At 38.7% G+C, this 25,109-nt stretch overlaps 1 protein-coding gene across 1 annotated transcript; it reads right to left on the reverse strand.

Annotated features, from left to right (window-relative positions):
• Nucleotides 1–1,035: 1,035 nt before the first annotated feature.
• On the reverse strand, nucleotides 1,036–24,395 carry LOC149925405 (uncharacterized). Its single transcript, XM_090161745.1, has 5 exons — nucleotides 24,363–24,395; nucleotides 21,644–21,791; nucleotides 18,980–19,126; nucleotides 11,662–11,852; nucleotides 1,036–1,596 (listed from the first exon to the last, which is right to left on the reverse strand). Exons 1-5 carry the CDS (start codon nucleotides 24,393–24,395, stop codon nucleotides 1,309–1,311), a joined length of 807 nt encoding a protein of 268 aa, XP_090017871.1. The 3' UTR covers nucleotides 1,036–1,308.
• Nucleotides 24,396–25,109: the final 714 nt, after the last annotated feature.

Genomic DNA, 25,109 nt, shown 5'->3' on the forward strand with positions numbered 1-25,109 from the left:
GGACACTTAAGGCCAACTTGAAACTTAATAACGACCACTTAAAGCCAACTTGAAAGCAACTTAAAAATAATATGTCATTTTCTGTATGTGTAAGGGTTCGCGCCTTCTTCTTAGGAGTAACAATAGTGGAAGATGACTCAATAGCTCCGCCTCTTTAAAAAAAAACGATTAGGAGGCGATCCAGCAAAATTTCCTTTCCTATGTTCTTGGTACGTTTATGGGTTCGTGACTCTACTTAGTGGACTTTAACCTAAATTGTATATCCAATATAAAATATATTGTTAAAAATTACTATAATTTAAATTTAAAAACGATCCAATCAACTCGAGGGGTACTTTTATGTCCCGCCTGTACAGTCAAAATGTAGCTTAAGTATCTTGATTTGAATTCAACGCAAGCGACATCTCTGTTGAAGAAAGAGTTAGTACACGTTGAGCCGAAATTTGCTTTAAACTAGGGTTTTATGATTGGATAGATAAATTGACTATAAAATAATAGTGCAAGAATATTTATCAGCATAGTGATTTTGTAATCGTGATTCCATGCACTGTTTCGCAAAACTTTCAACTTGTCAAGAAACATGTTTCACTTTTATTGCTCTCTGCGAATGCTTTCCCAGCAAAAGATTTAATGTGATAGTAAGTAAGCTCGCTTTTAAGACATTCTAGTAACCAGGTTTCTCTTTCCACATCAAAATGACTGCTAATTTTCAATTATAAGTTAATAAATAACTAACTAATACATGGTATAAATTTGTAAGTTTATCATTTAAAGTAATAGTTTAAAGGTAGAAGAAAGATATAAATTGACAGTATACATAGCACCAGGATCATTTTATTGAAAGGTCAGATCACTCTAGTTTATTTGTACAACTTGTTAGTCAGCGAAAAATCTCACTGTGCTCTTTTGCGCCATCTATACTCCCAAATTACGCATAACAATTATAAGATAAATTATTTTATCTTCTTCATTTTTGTGTTAATACTGTAAAATTTAAACAGAAATTAAATATTAAAATGTTAAAATTCAATCGTAGTGTACAGCCTTTATTCAGTCTAGCATAAATTACATCCTAAAAATCATATTAGTTCTACTTGCGGTCGTTAGATGGCGCGACGAGACACTGTGATATTATCCCCTCTTTGCGCAGTATTTCCCCTCACTACGAGCAGACTACGGGCGCTGACCTCTTAAAGGGAGTATGAACTAAATTAAAAAATCATCTACTACAAAGCGCTACGGCTGGTTTTTAACATGGAAGTTCATAGTCCCTTTAATAAAAAGATCCTGTTACCACTTTGACCGAAATTAGTCAATAGTTCTCGAGCGTTGGAAACTGGCGTCTGAAGGCTGCGGAGGGTCGGACTCCGTTTCGCTCTCGGTGGACGTCTTCGTGTCCTCTTCCGAGTTGGAGTCCTCCTTCAGTTTCTCTTTGTCGTCGTCTTCGTCTTCCTCGTCCTTGACCAGCTCCACCGTGATGCCCACAATGCTAATCGGCTCCTGGGAGTTGGACGAGTCCGTTGAGCCACTTTCTAGGGCCCCTTTCGCCCCTTCATTATCTTCGCCCCGAATCTCCGGATTTTCTTCGTCTTGGCTCTAAATACAAAAGTTGTTTCAGTGATTGGGGCTGTTCACAAATTACTTTAGGTAACCAAAAGACTTTTTTAACACCTCTCCCCTCGTGACGTCGTAAGAGTAACAATTGTTAAGACATTACCTGGAATCTAGGAGCAACAAACAGTAGGGTTGTGCGAATACTCGAACATCATCAAGTCCTCGGTCTTTTTCGAGGTCGAGTACTCGAACCCGATCTCGAATAAGTAATTGCAAAATACTCGTCGATTACCGAGTACCAAAACTTGCATATTTGGGTACCCGGAAAGTGGGGTGGCGGAGTGGTTAGCACTTTCGCCTCGCAGCAAGAGGAGCCGGGTTCGATCCCAGCTTGTGGCACTGGGTGAAAACTCGGAACAACTCCTTCTGCGTTGAGTTTGCAAGTTCTCTCCCCACTGGTTTAAGGGGTTTTCCCCCGAGCTCTTCGGTTTCCCCTTCCATAAAAACTTGTTGAGGTTAACGGTAATAGTTAGTGTAGGGAGCTGTTGGCTCGGTCACGTGGCATGCAGGGCTTGCCACCACCCTCCTACGCAGTGTAACCCGGCCACCTGAATTAAAAGGCTTCAAAAGTCGCTTGATGACTTAGGCCTAGGGTGGTGCCTTGGGTATTAGCCTAGCTGATTATTATTATTATTATTATAAGCGGCTCTCTAAACTCGTCGAGTATTTGTTTTTTTCTATCCTCGTTGCTTCAAAGTTCAAAGATAGGTTTTTACTACTTTTTGGGGGGAAATAAACGGTACCTATCAAGTTGTGGAAACTGTGGTTCATTTAAATTAAAGGAATATTTTTCAGCATTAAAAGTTATTTATACACCTTTTAAATTTAATTTCATAATTACTTGAATAAAACCAGCTGCTCCTAATAAAGTACTCGATAACCCGACTAGTTAAAAATATTACTCGACTCGAATAAGATAAAGTTTACCCTTAATCAAGTACTCGACTCGACTTCATTATTACTCGACTCGAATACTCTATAAAAAATATTTGATATTCGATAACTGACTCGATTGCCTAAAATCAGTACTCGCACATCCCTAACAAACAGACAAAGAGAACGCAGCTAGCCTTTACACGCCCTTTCTTGTGTACAATTTTCATTGGCCCAGCATTTTACGGGCGGGGAAAAGACATACTTCGAACTTTTCCCATCCGACCGTGGCAGGCGCTAAAGCATCAAGCCCATAAGAAATTTACACACGAAATTGCCCGTCTAAGAACGCGTTGGGCTCTCCTTGTTTGGGGTGCGTCATCGGGTCCCGGGGCGGCTTCCCCCCCCCCCTCCCTCGCTACGCCCGAATTGTTCGAAATTGGTATACAGCTCTGAAAATTGATATACAGGGTGTTTCAAGAGAAATATGCCTGTTTTTTCCCATTTTCCTACGATGAGTTAAAAGAGCGCCAGAGAGCTTCAAAGTGTGAACTACTAGCCCCTGGAAGTAGGCTGCAACAAGCACCAAACCAACTGAAAATGGCGGGCAACCTACTTCGTTCCTGTTCTGTAAAACGAACAATACGTTTGAAACGAACCAGTCGCAGATAAGTTTAAGTAAAAATTAAGTAACTTACACAGAATGTGCCTGTCTCACGTAATCGACGATGAACATTGGTAAAAGTCCGTGAGACGGCGATGCGCTGGTTCGGGTACCTTTCCTGGTAGAGACGTTGATCAGCCAAAGCATTGCCATCCGCATCACGACTTTAAATACTGTTTCAATTTACTTTTTTTACGCTGGTTACCTCGATTTGTTTACTTTTTTACCTATCACACGAACCCAAACCTTAATTGTTCACATTTCCCTGCTGCTGGGCTTTGCGCTTGTTGCCCCCAAATTCCAGGGACTAGGCGCTCTTTTAACTCATCGTAGAAATTGTTTGCATAACGTTTTGAAACACCCTGTATACTATAGTCTCGGCTACCTAATTTTTATTTTTCAAAAAAACCTACTGGAAATAATTTATAAGCAAAAATCCGGTTGTTGCCGAGGGCGCGTGCATCTTCGTTTGCGATGTTTTTAAAATAAAATTTGCTAAGTTGCATCGGTTCTCCACAACTTTACGAATAAATAATGGTAAATCGCTTGTAGCTGGGGTGGTAAAGAAGGTGAAGTTATGAATTTTTTTATGCTGATACCTGTCATAGTACTACTTAAAACCTGATATGGAACCACATCGAGATATTTATATTTGTTTCTTTTTTTCACGTTTTCTTCTACCTAATTCCGCGGTTTTCAAACGGCTGTTGCGAGATTGATTTAGACAAAAACTGCAGTTAGGACTACTCATATTTTATGGATGCTTTTAAACTTACGACTTTGTTTTCTAAATTGCGTACGCTGTGCAATGAGTTCGCGAACTAAATATATAGATTGGTCACTATGTATACTTTGTCAGAAGGATACGAAATAAAGATTGCAGTGCCCTTCTGAGACAAAGCACTTAAATGTGGGAGCCGCATACAAGTCTCTTGAAAAGGATTTATTAAAGTTTGAGAACAAGGTGAATTGCTAAACTATGTTGACTTATCCTTTTTGTAAAATTCAAGCGGAATAGCGGCCAACTTAACTAACAACAAGGCTAAGTGGCATAAGTCGTGCAGAGTACAGTATACTGCTGCAAAACTTAGGCGAGCTGTCAAACGAAAAGTACGTTGTGAAGCAACTTACGATGAGACTTCGAAACCAGAGGCGTAGCGACCCGGGTTAAGGGGGTTAATATTTAACCGGACCCCAAGCTGGATATCATGTAGCGGGGCACCAAAACACTCTCATCTTTAATGTCCAATTGTTCCTTCAACCAGTGATAATTCTGATTCTTCATTCAATAGAATTTTAATAATTCTATAAAGTTGGGCGCCATTTTGAAACTTTTTAATCGGGTACCATATCTCGTCGGTACGCCACTGTTCGAACGGATATGTTATAAAGAAAAGTGTTTGTTTGGTAACTCTGGGAATTATGGAAACGATAAAATCTTGCATACGGTTACCTCGGAGCAGTAGCGGCGCTAAGGTTTTTTCACAGGTGGGCTAATTATTTTGTGGCCCCTAAGAATTTTGTGGCCCTTACAACCATGGAGTGTAGCTTCATTCCATTTTACAAATTTAGTAACCCCTTATACATTTTTCAGGAAGCGAGAAGAGTAAGGTCGTTTTCTTGTTGCGGCTCTCGTCGGGTTTACTGGACCCCTATATGACCTTGTATCCGACCTGGAGGGGACACGTACATGCCCGGGGTATTTCCATAAATTTCCTTTCTTTTCTTTCTATTGTCCATTCAACTTTCTCTCAATTTCCGCTCCCGTCCTCCCGAATCTATCTGTTTATGGTCTACTATCTTATTGAGTAAACAAATTGATTTTGAAAGGCAATAAAACAAATTTCTAGAGATAAAGAAAATTCATAAATTAAAATATGTGGCCTCTTAATTATAAATTTGTGGCCCCTTTAATATAAATATGTGGCCCCTCTCAGAAATGCAGGGGGGGTAAAGCCCACTTCAGCCCACCCTTAGCGCCGCTACTGCCTCGGAGTCACTGAAGTGCAGAGTTTTGAAGATTGCGAAACAATTGAATGACCAAAACAACTTAGGAAAATGTCGAGACACTGACATGTTATTGAAAAAATGAAAACATTCATAGATACGCCGAAGATTTGCAGGACGTTACGCTTCTACGTAAAGTTTCAGATGGCGAATTAATTGAACTAAATTCTTCGTACCACGCCAAATGTCTCGTAGTTCTGTTCAACCGAAAAAAATCTTCAAAAATAACTACAAAAATTCTTATCACTTGGCAGTATTTGGTGAAACAATTGATTTCTTTAAAGATTTATCCGGGACATTCACACACCCTTAAAATTGTAGACATAGCGAATTTGTACCAATCTAAGCTAGAAGATTTGGGTTTTCTGTCGAATGCGAGAGTGAACTCCCCACGTTTAAAGGAAGGAATCCTAGCAGAGCACCCAGACTTCTACGCTTGCACAGTTGCGAGATATATAGTTATAGCGTTCAATGCTTACGTAAATCAAACCGTAGTGGTATATCTCGTAGTAACTTAAACAATACCGAAAACCGAACCAGAGCCTTAACTTGTTTACTACCCCCATTTTACACAAACGTTTCTCCAGAGGCAATTGGCAAAGAATTTCTGGTATCTAGAATAAATGGTCCTTCAAGTTTAAACTCATCCCACCTTTACGACGCCACCGAGGAGGAAAACCAATCGTTAAGCAAAGTAACTGAAACCTATGACCGGTTTTCAGGCGAAGGAAAAATTGAATTTGAAGATCATCTTTCGTGGTCCGTTACTTCGGTTCATCCCCAAAACGCTCTTCGCTTCTCCAAATCCCAGCTCATAGCGCTGCTATGATACGACACCAGGAGAAAGCGGGAATTATTGGGAAAAACGGGTTTTTGTGTTCACGACGCCGGGGTCCATTCACCGCGGCAACCGCTGTCAACTCCTAGTCATGTCTCCTGACGACACGCGATGTCAGTTGTGAAGGCATTTGTTCAACATCTCAATCCTGGTCAAGTTCCAGTAATTGCTAGTGATCTGCCCCTGTACAGTGGTGTTGTTGGGCCAGAGCGCCGCCCCACCTTGTTTTTTTCCTTTTTCCCAGGGCGTGCCCTGCCTCTTTATTTCATCTGGCCAGGGCGCGCCCTGCCTCTTTTTTTTTTCAACTTGCCAGGGTGCGCCTTGCTTCTATTTCGTCAATCATTGGCACTGCGACTAGTTCGTATAAATATTTTGTTTATTAACAATATTCATTTTTAGTACCTTTTATCCATTTACTAATTAATCTTCACGTTTCCTAATTTACTGCCAAAGTTCATAAAAACCCCGTCACTCTAGTGTGTTTAAGCGTACGGTTACCGTAACACTAACAGCTTTTTCAAGACTGACTCTAGTCAACTCTTGAGTTTTTTTTTTCAATTTAAATTTTTTAATAATATTAGCGAATGATGTGATATTTAGAAATCACGATTTTTGTCTTAGGCTATCTTAGTCTAGTCGACAATTTACGTTTAATGATTGTTAGAAAATATAAATTTTTATTTCAAAAATTATACGTAGAATTCGGTGACATAGGAATGCAAGTACTACTATTAGCCTAGCATCGCAGCCTTGAAGGGTGTGTTAATTTATTATGAATTTTGCGCGTAGGAAAGTACCATATCAATTTCAAATCGTTACCTAGGTACGGCCAACTTCAATCACGATACATATCGAAGTTGGACGTACATTTATAACGGCCGGTACAGGAGACTGGGTAAATAACAGTGGGTGGACATCTGCGCTCGTTAAAGTGGGAATTGCTGACTCCTATCTTAAAGGATCACACATACTTCATATTGGGAACGCTCACCAGGTTTTAGTTTAGCAGCACTTCAAATTCTCCGAGATTCTCAAATTACAAGCGTATAGAACCTATCAGTGAGCATAGACGAATACTCAGAGCGCGTTGTACCCGCAATTCAGTTACTGGAATATCGTTATGGAACTTTAATTTAAAAACATTGCCAGAATTGTGCCTCAGCATCAGCCAAGCAGCTTTGTTAACGCATCGTTCTTTTCTGAGGTTTGCGAACTAGTCTGTGCGATTGTGGAATTGGGAAACCCTTTTATGGAAGAGAGTGACGATTTATTTGCTTTGGATACTAAAAATATTGTGGACGAAAATGTTGTTAACACGGTAAAAACCATTCAACGCGTCGGGAAAGAACAATACAGATAATTTGTCGGAGAAAGATTTGAAGTTGAATTGGGAGCGAAACCAAAAACGATAAATTCTCCAATTCCCAAAAACAAATTACCTTTGTTACGTTCACCCATAGAACGCCGTGTGGGGAGAGATAAAACCAAAATCGCTTCTCACAAAAATGACTATTCCCTATTTTCTCGATTATTTCTTTCTTGTCAGAATAGAAACGGTAGATTAGAAGACTTTTTTAAACACGAGAATCATGCTTTTCCTCCCTCTCGGTCAGCGAATGGTTCTCTTCGACATGGAAACGTAATTCGTCCATGATGGAAATAAGTCGGAGTTTGTGTCATGCCTTGAAAGTGTGCTACCTGATTCAAGTATTTTTGAGACTCCATTGGTCGAATCAGTCATAGTTGATGGAGCCGTTGTTGTTAACAGTCTACGACCCGGAACATCTAAAACATTCGAAGATTATTCCAAAAAAATATTTGTTCCGCATATTATGCGATTTCTTTAAAGTTCTGAGAGACTGGACTTACAATTGTTAGTATGGGACGTTTATTTGCCAAACAATTTGAAAAATCACGCTAGAGGAATGAGAGGAACGGGTTACTAATGTTGAGTTTTACCTAATTCTCCAATTCCTTAAAATTGGAGTAGTTTTCTCCGCGTTAATGAAAACAAATCGCAACTTTTTGAATATCTTTCGAGAAGTCTCCTTGGACAAGACATTACAGATGAAAAGTCAGTGTATGCAACAATGGGAATCGATTTGGCATCTATACCACATCGCTCCGACTTACAGGATTTATCACCCTGTTTGAATGAAGCAGCTGATTCCAGGATATTTCTCAATCTCGCTCACGCTGTCAAAGCAAAGAATATAAAGCCCCAGGAATGGAAGGATTGATATTATTGGCCGCGTATTTGGTTGCGCTAGAAACTTCCGGCAAAGCAAATCAGAGTAACCGGAAACGGTTAACGCAACCCGGTCTCTCTTTAAAAACGAGAGGCGCAAAAGTTCCACTAGACGGAGCTACACCTTCCATTCCTGAGGCTTTATATTCTTTGGTCAAAGACGGTAAAAAGCGCATTAATGATACGAACAGTAGACACGGATGTTGTGGCGCTTGTAGTTTCCGCGTTTGCTTCACTTGAGCTACAGGATTTGTGGATTGCCTTTGGAACAGGGAAACATTTTAAATAACTTGCGGGCACATAAAATAGCGAAAATGTTTAACGCTTTTACAGGCTGCGACACCGTGTACCAGTACCGTAGCTAGAGAAAATGGCGCCAGGGGCGAGCTACAATTTTGGCGCCCCTAATATAATAATATGGACCAATTTTTCTCGCCCCTATACCCTATCGCAAGCATGGCGCCCGGGGCGGCCGCCCCGGCTGCCCAGCCCTAGCTACGGCCCTGCGTTCTTCAGTGGTAGAGGTAAGAAAATAGCGTGGAATACATTTCTTGAACTCACTTATCGTTATGGAGTCGCCTAATGAAATAACATCGGGGTGCCGAGCAATATTAGAGCGATTTGTTATTTTGACGTCAGATTAGTTTAGAACAACACACAAAGAGGTCACTACTTCAGGGTTACCTGATATGGGGACAGTGTTTAATTCCAAGACCGGACTTCGTTGATCCCAAAGGATGGGGTTGGTCTTTAAGAACTTAAAACAAATGGCAGGCAATTTGCTCAACTATACCTGAAGCATCGACTTTATCCTATCTAGTTAAATGCAGCTGCAAAACATTTAATTGCACCACCGGCAATTCGCGAAGGCTAAACTCAAATGTACCATTATGTGCGCGTGTGAAATAAATTGTGATAGTTAAGAACATTTCACATTCTGTATTACCCGTAGAATATGTTCAAGTAATGCAAAATAATTATTTCAATATTTTCATATTTATGTTTTATAATTATAAATTTATAATAATTCCAATTTTTTTATTTAAAAAACATATTGCATTAGTTTGTAATAAGCGTAGACAATTTCAGTTGCATTTGAAGTTTTTGTTATTTATTGGGTAGACGTAATACTCAAAAATTAAAAAATAACCTAGTAAAAATATCTCGATTTGGTTTCATATCAGGTTTTAAGTAGTACTATGACACATATCACCATAAACAATTCATAACTTTACCACCTTTACCATTTTTTGCGTAAAGTTGTAGAGATGCGGTACAACTTAGTAAACTTGATTTCAAAAACACCAAAAACGAAGATGCGCGCGTCCTCGGCAACAAGCGAATTTTTTGCTTATAAATTTTTTTCCAGTAGGTTTTTTTGAAAAATAAAAGTTCGGTAGTCTTTCGTATAGTTCAAGGCACGTGTATATCAATTTTCAGGGCTGTTTACCAATTCCGAACAATTTATTCATTCTATTTAATTTACTTTCTGAAAAATTGAGATTCTAGGTGCGCAAATCGCAAGGTTCCTAGAAAAAAATTCTTCGCAAATCGGACAGAATTTAATTCATTCTTACACGAAAATATTGGTCCAAGATGTGAGAACTCTTACCCCATCTAGTGTCAAACGCCAGTACTAAATTTTCGCGGGGTTTCACGTAAAGTAGTTTTAAAGCTTATCTCGCAGCGAGAAGAGCCAGGTTCGATTCCGGTTTAAGGCACTGGGTGAAATCTCTGAGTCTGAGCAACTCCTTCTGCTTAGAGTTTGCAAGTTCTCTCAACACTGGTTAAAGGGGGTTTTTCCTTTCCATAAAATCTTGTAGAGGATAACGGTAATAGTAAGTGTAGGGAGCTGTTGGCACGCGTGGCATGGCCATGAAGGTCTTTCCACCACTCTCCTACGCGTTGTAAAACGGCCTCTTCGATTAAAGACATTAAAGGTCGCTAGATGACTTGGGGCTAAGGTGATGCCTTGGGTATTAGCCTAGCTGATGGTTATTATTATTTTATTGTGGTTAAAATGACTCAAATACGATGGAAAATAGTTGATTATGACCATAAACAACATAATAACACTAATAATGTAAGTATGTCGATTTGCAAAAAGAAAACCTCGCATAATTTGGAACCGTTTCCTTTTTAAACAACAATCCTTGAATCCATATATGCTTTCTAAATCTTTTTGGACAATACCCATTCACCGCATCAGTCTGTCACAGGCAGGGCCGGATTAACCCATAGGCCGAATAGGCCTGGGCCTAGGGCACCAAGCCTGTAAGGGGCACCAAGAGGGTTCGAAAAAAAATAAAAGTACAAAACTTTAATCATTTGCTTTTCACAAAATATTTTCCGCAGTAATTTTAGTAAATGTGTCCTTCCATATGAACCAAAAACGTTTGATTGTCACATTATCTGACGGACTGCCGTCTAGCCCCTGACGACATACTAAATCTGGCAGCAAAATGAATTTTCCTTCCGTTTCTCAATTATAAATTGAGGAAGCGCCTAGCTCGCTATTGAAAGGGGGCCCCAAAATTAACTTGGGCCTAGGGCCCCATAAAGTCTTAATCTGGCCCTGGTCACAGGGGCAGAACTTAGCACTCCGTCCCAGACATTGTCACTAACACCATAAGCCTATCATAAGGTCCCCATAAGCAAAGGTCTAGGCCAAATTTTTGACGATCACATACTAGGGCTGTGCGATTAGTGGTTTTAGGCAATCGAGTCGGTTATCGAGTATCAATTTTTTTTCATCGAGTATTCGAGTTGAGTAATAATGAAGTCGAGTCGAGTAACTAAAAAAACTTGATTAGTAGCTGGTTTTATTCAAGTAATCATGAAATTAAATTTAAAATGAGTATAAAGTAACTTTCAATACTGAAAAATATTCCTTTAATTAAGTTAACCACATTTTCCACAACTTTGTATGAACCGTTTACAATGCGTAGAAGGTTGGTGGCAAGCACTTGATGCCACGCGAGCCATAGTACTAATAACGTTAACCACAACAAGTTTTTATGGAAGGGGAAACCGAAGAGCTCGTGGGAAAACCCCATAAACCAGTGTGGAGTGAACTTGCAAACTCAACGCCAAACGGATTGTTCCGAGTATTCACACAGTGTCACAAGCTGGAATCGAACCCGGTTCCTTTTGCTGCGAGGCGAAAGTGCTAACCACTCCGCCACCACATCTATTGGTTAAGATTAAATAATATAAAAATAAAATTGTTAGTTTCAAATTCCTCTAAGTGATGGCGGCACTAAACGAGGTCAGACCAAAATAATTCCCCTTCCTGACCCCCAATATTATGAAAACCATTCATGGTGCCCATGATATGGGCCTATAAAACGGTTGAACCCCAGAGAGCTTAGCTGATACTAGAGTTTAGTTTAGTTACATTGTACGAGAAATTCTTACATCTCTTTGGGCTGGAGAGAGCAGTTTCCTGAGTTTTTCCATGAAGGTCAGCTTGGGAGGTTTCCCGACCAGAGCACTTTGGCTGCCCGTCAGGTCCTCCCCGCCCTCCAGAAGGTCCTTATCCTTCTTCTTGGCCTTCTTGGCACTGGGAGACGGCTCCTTCTCGCATAGCTGCTTCACTTTATCCAGGGCTACAGACGAAACAAGATTTTAGAAACCGCCCAGAATAGATTTACGCGTTAGTCGGTATTTGCCACCGTATTACCAGGAATATATACAGCGTGTTAACTAAAAAACGATACAGGGCCAATAACTCAAAATTTGTTTTAGCTAGGAATTTGAAATTTTCTGGACACATAGAACGTGCAGGGGGTCACTCGACAGCGAAATTTTCATGACCTTGAACCATGTCTTCAAGTTCATTTAAAATGTATCTCGAGAACCATTTGAGATAAAAAGTTGGTTTCAATTAGAAAAGTGTTCCCTGTCGCATTTGAGGTTTAAATAGCTTTGATTCCACCTAATTTGACCAGTCTAGGGAATTTAAATAAAAGCAGGAAGGTCGTGATAAAAATAATGCACCAGAGACCAGGTTGAAGGGCTATTAACTAAGGGTGTGCGAGTCCTGTTTTTTGAAATTCGAGTCGAGTCTCGAGTCCAAATATTAAGGACTTGATCGAGTCCTCGAGCCCTAAAGAATTAGGTTTAAAGCTTTCGAGTCCAATACGAGTTCGGAATGTTTTTAACGAGTCCAATTCGAGTCCTAATTTTTATCGAGTTCAATTCGAGTCCTAAATTATCGTGGCCAATTCGTCTGAAATTTATTGGTCGCTGTTTAAATAATCGCCGAGAAATAATGGACTTGCCCAATAATAATGGACTCGCCGAGTAATATTAGACTCGCCGGGTAATTTTCAAATTATCTATTTACTCGAGTCCGCTTCGAGTAATTATGTACACTTTCCATAATTCTGCTTTAGTAGTTTATTAAAAACAATGGTATTGTAAACCAAAATAGGAAATTGACCCTTTAGCTAAACTCAGAAAAATCTAAAATTACTTCAATCCCCAAAACTGATATTATAAATTAACTATTTTCTGGTTTTAATTACCCTCCTTATCACCTTTACCCTACTATTAATTACGTTTTCAAACCACCCTATTACACTAATTGTGGCATTAATTCTTATTACCGTAAGTTTAGCAATTAAGGCATTTTTTTTAACTAAAATAAGTCTTATCAGTTACATTATCATCTTAGTACTATTGGGGGGGTTAATTATTTTATTTTTATACATAACTTCTCTTTCACCAAACGAACCTATCTCGACGACTCAAAATAAAAATCTATTGGGAGGAACACTTCTACTAACCCCCTCTATTTCAATATTCTATAATTCTCTCCCTTTAAATACAATTACAATTATTAAAATCAACTCCCTAATATTACAGCTTGCATGAATAACAATTATCATAACTTATCTTCTTATCACTCTAATTACAATCGTAAAAATCACAACACAAACAAGTGGCCCCCTTCGCTCAACTTTCTAAAGAATCATTAGCCACAAACAAAATGTTAAAGAGAAGTACCTTAAACTTAAAGGGCTGCTTTGATAAAGCAGACATAATCCTAGATTCTTCACTAATTTGAGAGACAGCACCTATACGAAAGACACATCCTATTCTAAAAATTTTAAATTCAGCATTAATCGATTTACCAGCCCCTTCTAACATTTCTTACTGATGAAATTTTGGATCACTCCTTATCCTTTGTTTAACTATTCAAGTAATCACAGGTATTTTCCTTGCAATACACTACACCCCTGATACTAATATAGCTTTCAACTCCATCTCCCATATCATACGAGATGTTAACTATGGCTGACTTTTCCGTTTTTCTCACGCCAACGGCGCGAGAATATTTTTTGTATGTATTTATATCCATATTGCACGAGGGATTTACTATGCTTCTTACAAAAACTTAACTACATGAGTAACAGGAGTTATAATTCTTCTTCTACTAATAGCAACAGCATTCCTTGGTTATGTCCTACCATGAGGACAAATATCTTTTTGAGGAGCAACAGTTAGCACAAACCTATTCTCAGCAATTCCTTATATTGGGCCCAATCTAGTAATCTGAATTTGGGGAGGATTTTCAATTGATAACGCCACACTAACACGATTTTTCACCTTACATTTTTTACTACCTTTTATTCTAACCGCACTAATTTTTATCCATATTGTTTTTCTCCACCAAAAAGGCTCCAATAACCCATTAGGGTTAAATAGAAATTTAGATAAAATCCCTTTCCACCCTTATTTTTCAATTAAAGATATTTTGGGCTATACAATCACACTTTCAATTTTTATTATAATTGTCCTTATTGACCCAAATTTCTTCAATGATCCTGAGAACTTTAACCAAGCTAATCCTCTTGTAACACCACCTCATATCCAACCTGAATGATATTTCTTATTTGCATATGCTATTTTACGTTCAATCCCAAATAAGTTAGGAGGTGTCCTTGCTTTAATCTCTTCAATCTTAATTTTATTAACACTACCCCTAAGCAAAAGAAACTTTCAGGGGCTTCAATTCTACCCGTTTAATCAATTTATATTCTGTAGCTTTATTAACTTAATTATGCTATTAACATGAATTGGTGCCACCCCTATCGAGGAACCTTACCTCAATTTAGGACAAGTTTTTACAATTAGATACTTCACCTACTTCTTATTAAGACCACTAGCTATAATGATTCAAGATAATAGACTAAACTAGTCATTTAGCTAAATAAAGCAATTTGCTTTGAAAGCAAAATATAGGTAACGTAATGATTTATTTAATTCAAAACTAGATTTTAGAGCACCTATAAGCAAAAGAGATAGAGGGAGAATTAACATTCTTATTAATACTATTATATTAAGAGTATATTGCTATACTTAATATTAATATAGATATTAAATTTAACGAATTAACAGATCTATACTTCCAGTAAAGACTATATAGTTATTCTCCATTTGACTTTTTACTATTTTATTTTTAAAGCTCATAAAATAGTAAAAGGTCAAATGGGGGTATTTTAATAATTTTGTTAAATAATTATATCATTGATAAGTAAAGGGTCCATTCAAATTGCGCTGCCGCATGACAACACTGCTAAAGGTAGCCCCAAGTTAATTTCTAAAGTGGGTACTATCAAACTGAAGTATACACTCTAGATTTCCCGTGGCCTGAATTTATCATAACGTCATATCGTTACTTATTATAATAATTTACTTTTAATTTTTTGAGATAGTATACTTATGTTAAAATAATTCACAGTTTAATACAGAGAGAGAGGGGCGGGGATACACAGTCAATTTTTCATCATATTCAATTTATATTCTGAAGCTTTATTAACTTAATTACGCTATTAACATGAATTGGTGCCTCCCCTATCGAGGAACCTTACCTCAATTTAGGACAAGTTTTTACAATTAGATACTTCACGTATTCCGAGTCCTAGTCCGAGTACTCGGACTAGGACTCGATAACGAGTACTCGCAATTTTCGAGTACTCGCACACCACTACTATTAACTCTAAAAGTACTTATGTTAGAGTATAAAAATTTGCTAGACATACTCATCTAATAGGAAGTTTTTAGAATTTGTAAACTATGAGGCAGTGGCGGCCTAAGGGGGGCGGGGTGGCGGTCCGCCCCGGGTACCAGGGCAGCAGGGGGTGCCATCAGAGAAGCTCGAGGGGGGGGGGTGCAAATCAGAACGATTGAACTTGAAGAAGACGGACCCGTGAACACTTCTACACGGTCCTGGGGGATGTCACAAAACACTGCCGCCGCCCCGGGGACCCAGCCTTCTTAAGCCGCCACTGCTGTGAGGGCACTCAACTCATACGGATATCTTTTGTCCGTGGGTGGCGTAAGGGCGGTAGCTTCTCAGAGGTAGCGCCTATGATCTAGCGTCTGCTACAGACAAATTAAAAAGTCATAAGAACTTTTTTTCTTAAATAAACTTATCAAAATATAAGCAAACGATGCAAAAATTATACTAAAAGTACATTATTAATAAAGAAAAAGTAATTTATTAATAAAGAAAAACTAATTTATTAATAAAGAAAAACTAATTTATTAATAAAGAAAAACTAATTTATTAATAAAGAAAAACTAATTTATTAATAAAGAAAAACTAATTTATTAATAAATTGAACTAATTCCAATTACGTTGCATTTTTTATAACGTTGAAGCTTAAAAATAACAATAAGAATTAGTGCTGGTTTTCCCTAGGGCCAAAAGGCGTTATCTTTTAAAATCTCAGTTAGACCTATTGCAACTCTTCCGTACTTTTCAAAAACGCATTATCTGCAAAATAAAGCACATCCGTAATATCGAACTGAACATCTCGGGGAATGATCCCCCCCCCCCGAGTCTGACGCCCCTTGCACCCCTGTGCAAGTGAGCTTTCGTCCTTTTTTGTAGGTTTCCAAAAATCCAAAATCAATGCCATCATAAGTTTATAATATACTAGCTCCCTATAAATTAGAATCGTACAGAGACTGTGCGTTAACTGCGATTCTTCCAAGACGTCGAAATCGAGGCGTGTCGCCATCTGATGGCAAAAAAATCGAAATATGAGTTTGCCTGTGAAATCCTGTCTCATTGCAACGACGGGCTCGAAGTTCGTTAAGCCTAACGCGAGCTGTCGTGAAGAGATAAACTTCAAACTAAGAATATTTTACGACAATACCTGTTCATATTGAAATGACTAAAATAGTGTACCAAAATGTGGACACATTAGTTGTTTCGTTTGAATTTCCCCCAATCCAAGGATTTCGACAGCTAACAAACAAGCGTCGTTAGGGCTAGATAGGCTCTACGTGCTAACTTCGCGCGCTTCTGTTCGTCTCGTATCCATGGAGATAGCCGTTTCTGCTCTCGATGGAAGTTGAAGAAGTTAAAAAGATAGGGCAAAAATTCGCCGCAGGGAGTCACGTATGATTTTTTTATGGGATAAATCGCTTTTAACGTTAGATCTATGGCGGATTCTAACTTACAGGGAGCTGGTATATTATAAACTTGCGATGCCACGGAGGAGTTTTCTCCAGATAATTTCTATGATTTATAGGATTAATCTCTGTACGTTCTTATAGGTTACGTTTCAAATTACTTTGTGTTTCTATTCATTCGACTTTTTCTTTTACAATATAATTATATGGGGTTTTTCGGTTTAGCTCTGAATTTCAATTATTATTTCGTGTTTTTCTGTCTTAAGTTTTCCGCTCTCGTTTTAATTAATCCGTTTTTCCAATGAGTGACGTATCGTAACGCTTTTTTTGGAATGGGTTGACCTAGGCTTAATATTATGTTCCAGTTTAATACCCGTAATTATTTTCTATTTTACAATCATGATTGTTTTTCAAATTAATGTCATTTAATTATATAAAATCACCATTGGAATTGAAATTAATAACTAAAAAATAAATATTTTAATTTGCTGTTTATTTGACTCAGAAAGCCTAACAGACGACGCAACGCTAAGCAACCGGACTAGAAAAGTTAACGTACTTGAATGTCTATTAGAAATCGGTTTCTACGCGATCAGCGATAATGAACCTACCCTCTAGGATTGACTCGGCACTAAAATTTTAAAGTTGCACCCTCTGGCGGCGAAGTTAGATTTCCTGAAGCAATGCAGCGCTTTCTTTGGTGCCGTTGGATAGCTCATGCAAAAACTGCACATTCATAAATTCACAGATGATTTATGGATATCAATTTGTTTTACGTTTAACAGAAAGATTCCAGTAAATTCATTATTTAAGTATTATAAGTTTACTTTTGCGCATGTCTTGAAGAAAATAGTTTTAGAATTGGAACCGGGGTGGGATATCTCAAAACCGTTTTCGCTTCGATAAGTTGACATGTAGCCATTTATAGCTTATAGCAGCGTTCTTCAGTTTTCTCTTTAATTTGTATTGCCGCTGTTTTAGTTTCTACAAAAAATACTTTTCTTTTTAACATAGGAGTGTCACGGGTGTATTTTGAAAGGGCTAAAATGTAAATGCCAAATCGATCGAAAGGAAATAACAATTTAGGCTACCTGGGGCTCATCCTTTGAGTTATTTCTCTGTCTCTCGGAACGTTAGTGGCGAATTGGTAATGGTCAACACACTTTATGTGTAACTAATGTAAAGGCTGAACCGCCTGGTTTTTTTTTCGGGTATCCATTTATAGTTCAGTGTTCAACAGAAAACAATAGCAGGAAAAATATATTTATACACTCGGAATATCTAAGGAAGACTATGAAAACGAGCGTAGTTTACAAGAGTGATTTTACATCGCGACGTGCTAAGTTGGAGTCTGTTTGGTCTCGGCCGAGGGGCTAATCACTTCTGTAAATTCTGTACAGCCTTTAGTAGTTCAAAGTACGCGTATTCTTAATAGTACAGTTAAAGCTACAGGTTTGTATACCGATTACGCGTGGTGGTCAACCCCTCGGACTCGGCTCGTAGTCGACGTTAAACATCGTCTCACTTACTTGCTTTGCTCTTTTATTAAGTATTTAAATACGTGATTTTACGCGGAAATAGACCACTTTCCCGAAGAACGTGACCAACTATCCCAGATCTTCAGTGTGAGAACCAATCGGGGTTTCTTGAAGTTAATTTTCTGGTCAGTCTATTTTCCGAGTGAGTTCTTCTTCCCAGCAACGGCAGCCAGCCAATGAATTTGAATAAACGCGCTACGTCATGCATTCAACGTAAGACCTACCCGTTATTCGAGTCGTTTTCGCCGCACGGTGCCAATGCATCATTAGACATTCCAAGTGATACGTATATAGGTGGTTTCTTTTCGCTTGTTCCGGGATTTCGGAGTAGGGTAAGAAGAGTAAGTCTATGACGTCATTTTACTCCGATTTAGTGGTAGCGAATAGTTTGAATCGGAGTAAAAAAATTGCTGGCCTTTTCAGCAGATAAATTCTGGCCAGCAGACGACAAAATCCGATTTACTCCTTTACACCTCCTTTTCAGAAGGAGTAAAAAGAGTAGCCATAATACTCCGAAACAAGCGACTAGTTTGTGGGAAGGAGTAATTCTCATCCCCGGAACAGGTGAATAAAATGTTTTAGGGTAAAAAGAGTACATATTTAGTCAGAGAACAGGCGAAAAGAAACCACCTTATATAGTTTCCTGCCAATAGTTATTGCGTCTTCTCTCTAGAAGGCTATTTGTTTCTTTGATGAAATGAAGCTTACGGTAAAATGCTTTATAAAGAGCAGCACTTACGAGGCTATATACTTATGGTAGCACTCACCTCCTTTGAAATTGGTATCGTCTTCGATGGACAATTTGTTCAAATGCGTTCTAAACCTTTTGCAGAGCCTTTTCCTAATGAAATCCGCTTCAATTTCTTGCTTCGTTCTGGGAATTCGGCATTTCATACAACAGCAGAGAAATACCACTGTCAAAGAAGAAACGGGCGGAACAGTGAAATTTCGTTTCCGAGAAACCGTAAAAGCCTCCCAGGACGCTTTTTGATCCGTCATATGAAAGGAATTGAAAATCATTCTATAATAGGTTTAAATAAATAATTCAAAATACGGTCGTCGTCGTATTTTTAGCGAATAAAAAATGCTTTTTAAAAGCCCAGAAGCAGTTTTCATTTCGTTGAAAACTTCTCTCCAGTCAATACGCCCTGGTGGCTGCTCACGTGGGTGTTGTCCCTTAATAACACGCCTTCGATCAATTTCAGCGGCTTTGCCCAAGGACGTTTTGCTCCACATATTCTGGATGATTTTCTCGTCAAACTCTGTCCTTATTTTTATCATTCCAAAGAAGAATGTATTCGTCTTAACACAGAATATGCAACAACAACCAATTATAGCCTTTGGTCAAGAACCAATTGGAAAACTTGGAAGCGGCTCAGATATCATTTCCATTTGGTAAAACCATAAGTAACATATAAAAATAAGTATGTCAATTAAGAAACATTATCAGCGAACTGATTTTAAGAGCAATTACGGAAAATTGGTTTAGTTCTAAGCACAGAGCCACCTAGTTTCTAAATATTCGATACTACTACCAGGACGATAACATACAACTCAGTCAAAGCTGGAGCTTGGCGAGAACGTCAGTGTCGAAAATTTTAAACAATGTAGTGTAATATTTCATATTATTATGTTACCAAGAACTATGAAAGACTTAAATTTTGGCGCCATGAAGTTATACTTTGCCGATGACTTAACCCTAACTTGGGCCTTTGTGTAATGGATTTTTACATAGAGAGAGAACCGTCTACTGCTTAGACGGCAGACGGGGACAATGCTATCATTGATAGTTCTTAGTACCTCTATGCGTACTTGATGTTACTTATGGTTTTACCAAATGTTTTTATTTATTTTCGTATGACTCAGATGACGCCATCTATTGACCGAAGTCGAAAGTATTAATGATGGCAAGTTTTAAAAATACCAAATCTTCCCAATGTCTAACTAATTCTAAATATACTTTTGGAAAATACCGCAACGGTAATGTTAAATCTAAAATGAGTACCTTTTTGTACTACTAATTATTAAAATTACATTATATGTAGAAATAAAAATCAAAGTAATACTAATTAAATGTAATTAATATGCTATATGCTAATATTACAAAATATAACGCATTCATAAAGATAATATATTTATAATAATAATATTGATGAATAGTGTTTCCCATTCCTTTCACGAGATGGCGCTCTAGACCTAAAATTAAGATGGAGCCTGAAATGGTGCGGGGCGTCGGTATAACAGCGTAACACCGGAGTTATACGTGCCAATCCCAAGTAGTTAATCGCATAAATTAAAGAACTAATTTAAAATTAGTTCTTGACGGAGTGTATATGACTATTTTGGCCAACTTGGAAGTAAAATCCTAACTTCCTAAGGTCTTCTAGCACAGAACTGCCAGTTGTTTAAATCAAATGTCGGCTCGACATGTAACGTCTTTTTTCAACAGAGGTCACGTCTAGCGTCGAGATCAAAACAAGATCCATAAGCTACATTTTGACCCAAAAGGCGGGACATAAAAGTATCCCTGGCGTTGATTGGCTCGTTTATAAATTTGACAATAACTTAAAATATTATAATTTACGATGTATAATTTTGGTTTAAAGTCCACTAAGTAGAGTATAAGTGGTCAATTTATATTAATTATAAATTTATCATTATTTTTTGTTTCGCTATTTAGAATCTTAGCTTTCTCGACTAATAATAGATGGCACCACGCACTCCAGTAAAGTCGTTTTTTCTAAGAATCGGATAAATTTATTTCCATCTCTAATAACAAGGGCCTTATCATAATACAGGTGGCAATGATAGAGCTAACAGTTGCTTTAAAAGCGTAGGGAAAATTAAGAATCCAATTACACTATCAGTAAGATATACAAGGTGTCCACTAAATAACGAAAATAATAATAATAATAATAATCAGCTAGGCAATGATAGAGCCATGGACTAATTAATTTGTCCATGATAGAGCCGACAGTTGCTTTAAATCCGCCACCGCGGATAACCAGAGGGCGTGGTTTTTTTACGGAAAATAATGACACAAAATTGTTTCTGTTCAACTGAATACATTCTCTAATTCTTTAGTTGATCTGTGTTTAGTCGGTTAAGAACCAAAGGTATACCAGAAGTGTTACATTTATTTAAAAAAATAAAAGGGTCAATACAGATTATACAATATAATAAACCCAAGCCAACTTCGTTTCGTTGCTGTTCGTGTACATTTTTCATTGGTTAGACCTCTTAGTGCCTGCTGCCGTCGGAGGGAGAAAATTCCGAAATTGTCTCCCCCCCCCCCGCCCGTAAAACTTTCAGCGTAAAGGATCGTCCAATGAAATTTGTACACAACACTGCTTTAGCGTGTTTAAAGGCTAGCTGCGTTCTCTTTGCGTTTGTTGCTACTAGATGGAACAAATTCTAGCAGCTACAATTACCTAGACAAATAAGTCCCGCAAGAGCTAAGAACATGAGTTGCCATATTCTGAAACCCGCCGCGACCTCCATTTCCAACCAATCGGCGGCCGCTGACGTCACTTCCGGGTTCAAGTCATCTCTGGTGATACATTCGATTGGCTGAGTTTGCTGAAAATAAAGAAATAATACTCGAAAAATCACTACTTCTGTCATCTTCATATCAAGATAAATTAGTAGAGAAACGCAATAAATTAGCATTGCTTAGCTTCAAAACGAACGAAGAACTTGTAGATTGCAGATAATAAAGAGCTACGTCTACACTCAGCTACAAGTTTTCTCTATCACTCATTTTTAAAAAGGGACACACCGGCGGTTCAAAAATATATGTGAAAATCCAGAAGCTCCTCCTCTTTCGTACCTCGTGGTAGTAGATACGGCCAATTATATTAGGATATCGTTTCAGTTATATATGGCTCGAGACCTTTAAAATTCAGCCCGTGGCTCGAGACCCTTTAAATTCACGCCACGGCACGCGACCCTTTCCTTTAAATTCAACCCACGGCGCGCGACCCTTTCCTTTAAATTCAGTAAATGACGCGCGACCCTTTAAATCCAGCTCATGGTGCGCGACCCTTTCCTTTAAGTTCAGCACATGATGCGCGACCCTTTAAATCCAGCTGATGGTGCTCGATCCTTTCCTTTAAATTCAGCCCATTGCGCTCGACCCTTTCCTTTAAATTCAGCCTAAGGTGTGCGACCCTTTCCTTTAAATTCACCCCACGGCACGCGACCCTTTCCTTTAAGTTCAGCACATTGCACTCGACCCTTTCCTTAATTAGACTTAAACCTAGGAGCAACAAACGCAAGTGAAATGCAGCTAGCCTTTTAACACGCTAACGCAGTGTCATTTATATATTTCATTGAACTAGCCTTTACGCTGAACGTTTTACTGGCTGGAGGGAAGACAATTTCCCAATTTTCCCTTTCCGACGGCAGCAGGCGCTACAGCGTCTAACCAATGAAAACTGTACGCAAGAAAATGCACGACTTTTGATGGGTTGCGATCTCCTTTTGTTGGGGTGTTGTGTTTGTTGCTCCTAGCTTAAAGCTTTCTCACTATATGTAACATAACCATTCATTAGTAAGTCTCGGTGTAGAATATAAGAAAATTTCAAACTGAGAGCTTGTTCACACGGAATCTAGCTGTGTGGTCATTTTAGAAATAGTTGTCAGTAAAATTTGAACACGTGCAAGTTACTAAACTCACGCCCAATTTACGTCACAGCTCTCGAACAGGATTTCATTTTCGCATACGTAATAACATAAGTAAAATAAGACACATAAGGATGACACTTCCTATTTCTCGGCGGATTGGGTAGCCTGCTGTGAGGCGGCGGGCCTCCGTATGAGAGCACGGCGGTCCTGTTTCCCGGCCTTTTGGAGCACACCGAGATCTCCGGTGCCATCTCTGCCGGGTTATGTGGACCGTTGTGTGCCCGTCGTTCCCAATTAGGAGCTCTCTCAAAAGGGTTTGACTCTTTACCTACGTAGGTAGGGTGTCGGCTGCAGTTGCTAGAGTAACCACTCTTATTCCCACTGCTGTGTGCGAAGTGGGAAATGGTCCCCCCATTGCTGCACCTTCTGCTGGGTTGAGTGGCTTGCGTCGACGGTGCGACCATCAGTAGTAAGGTGCTACTACCCATGCTGGTTTTGTCACCTGTCCGGGCTGTGGACGCGTAGGGCACTATGGTATGGTCTCGGTTACTAGGTACACCAGGCTATAAATTCTGACACACTTCCTATTCTACCGTCCCCATTTTTTATTACGTTGTTAAGGACTGAGAACTATCCGCGAGCTGTTACCAGCTGAGAAATCACCGCTGAAGAATCAGCCAAGGCTTACTGAAAAGTTAAGCCTTTTCTACATTAAAAATACCGATTACTGATCAAAAATAATTATAAATTACTCAACCGGAAGTAATATAATCATTAATATTAATGATATAAACATCCACTTCATTTCACACTAGCCTGCTAGCAGGGCCGTCTTAAGGCATGGGCTAAGTGGGCTACAGCCCAGGGCCTCCAGCCAGTTTGGGGCCCCTGGAAAGGCCATCCATACCGCCTCTACTCTAGGGATAAGGGATTAGTTAATTAAATATTATTTATACTCATTTAATATTATGTATCTTTTAGTTACGTCTTAAGTAATTTGACTCATCGCCACATCGCGCATCATACGGTACCAACAATTTCTAAGACCTAACAGCGAGTAACTGTCAGTAAAAATCTTATTTTCAGTAGGACTATGTTATACTTTTGAAATTAAAAGCTTTGGTTTGATTATTGTGAAGTAGAATTTAGACAACGGACAAACAAAGGCTGACCGTTGGGGATCGCAAAGGTCTGATGAAATAATTTAGCCCATGGCCCCAAAAGGTATTAAGACGGCCCTGCCTGCTAGTAATTTTGCCAACAAAGAGATTGTATGGTGTGACGAGATTCCACTTCCGAAACTTCCAATTGCGCCACCACTCCGCGATAGACTATTGTTAACGAAAATCGTACGGTATCATACTTAAGTTTATTACGTTACTTATGTTACTAGGTATTATCAAATAATCTTAGCTAGGCTCATTTTTGTAAATCGCAGCGTTCGACCCGGAATACTTCGGGTTTGATTCAAAAGGGAATAAAATATTCTAAAGGGAATTAGTGTAAACTTCCGATGGAACTTACAGTGTTATCGGTGGTTGATTCTTGGGCTTCCATATCCTTAAATAACGCGAACACAACCGCGAAACAAGGTATCCAATAGAATTGATAGTTAAAATTGGCCATTATCTTAAATTATCCTACTAACTAATATTTTAAAACGTCACAACATACAAATACAATAAATAACCTAAACGCGACTCTGGCCCTGACATGAAAGCGTATCTACCCTATACTGACTACGCGAAATATCAGTGGTCGTGATCCCAAATGTTTGCTCCGCACTGACTGAGCTAGTGTCTGTGGTTCTATCTGATAATATTCCAAAACCTCCATCTCGGTAATCTTGGAGCAATAACAAGATCGTCCCCTCCGGCGCGTTCGTGTCTGTGGCACTACGCCCTCCCGTGGCCATTTGCCAGGAAAGATTCATTAATAATTCGTTAGGCCTGTGATACAAGCCTTCGCGAGCGACGAGGTGAGCTTTTATCGATTTCAATTCGCTATACCTCACGGAAAGGATTTAGGTTGACTTATATATTTTGAAAGGACTGTTTTGTTTAAGCCAGTGTGAGGGTGTGTCCTTGCAAACCACTGCCCAACTTTTCAGAAACGCATTATCAACCAATTTTGAAGTTTTGAGTTTGAATATGAGAGTTTAATAATTCGAAGGTACTAATTTCAAATATGAATTATGTTTATTTCTAGCCCTTTTAGTTACTGAGATACACGCGTGCAAAAACGGGTTATGAACCACAAATTACGAAAATA

The sequence above is a fragment of the Leiobunum rupestre genome, chromosome 10 (assembly GCF_980474605.1).
Source record: "Leiobunum rupestre chromosome 10, qqLeiRupe1.1.hap1, whole genome shotgun sequence".
Lineage (NCBI taxonomy): Eukaryota > Metazoa > Arthropoda > Arachnida > Opiliones > Sclerosomatidae > Leiobunum > Leiobunum rupestre.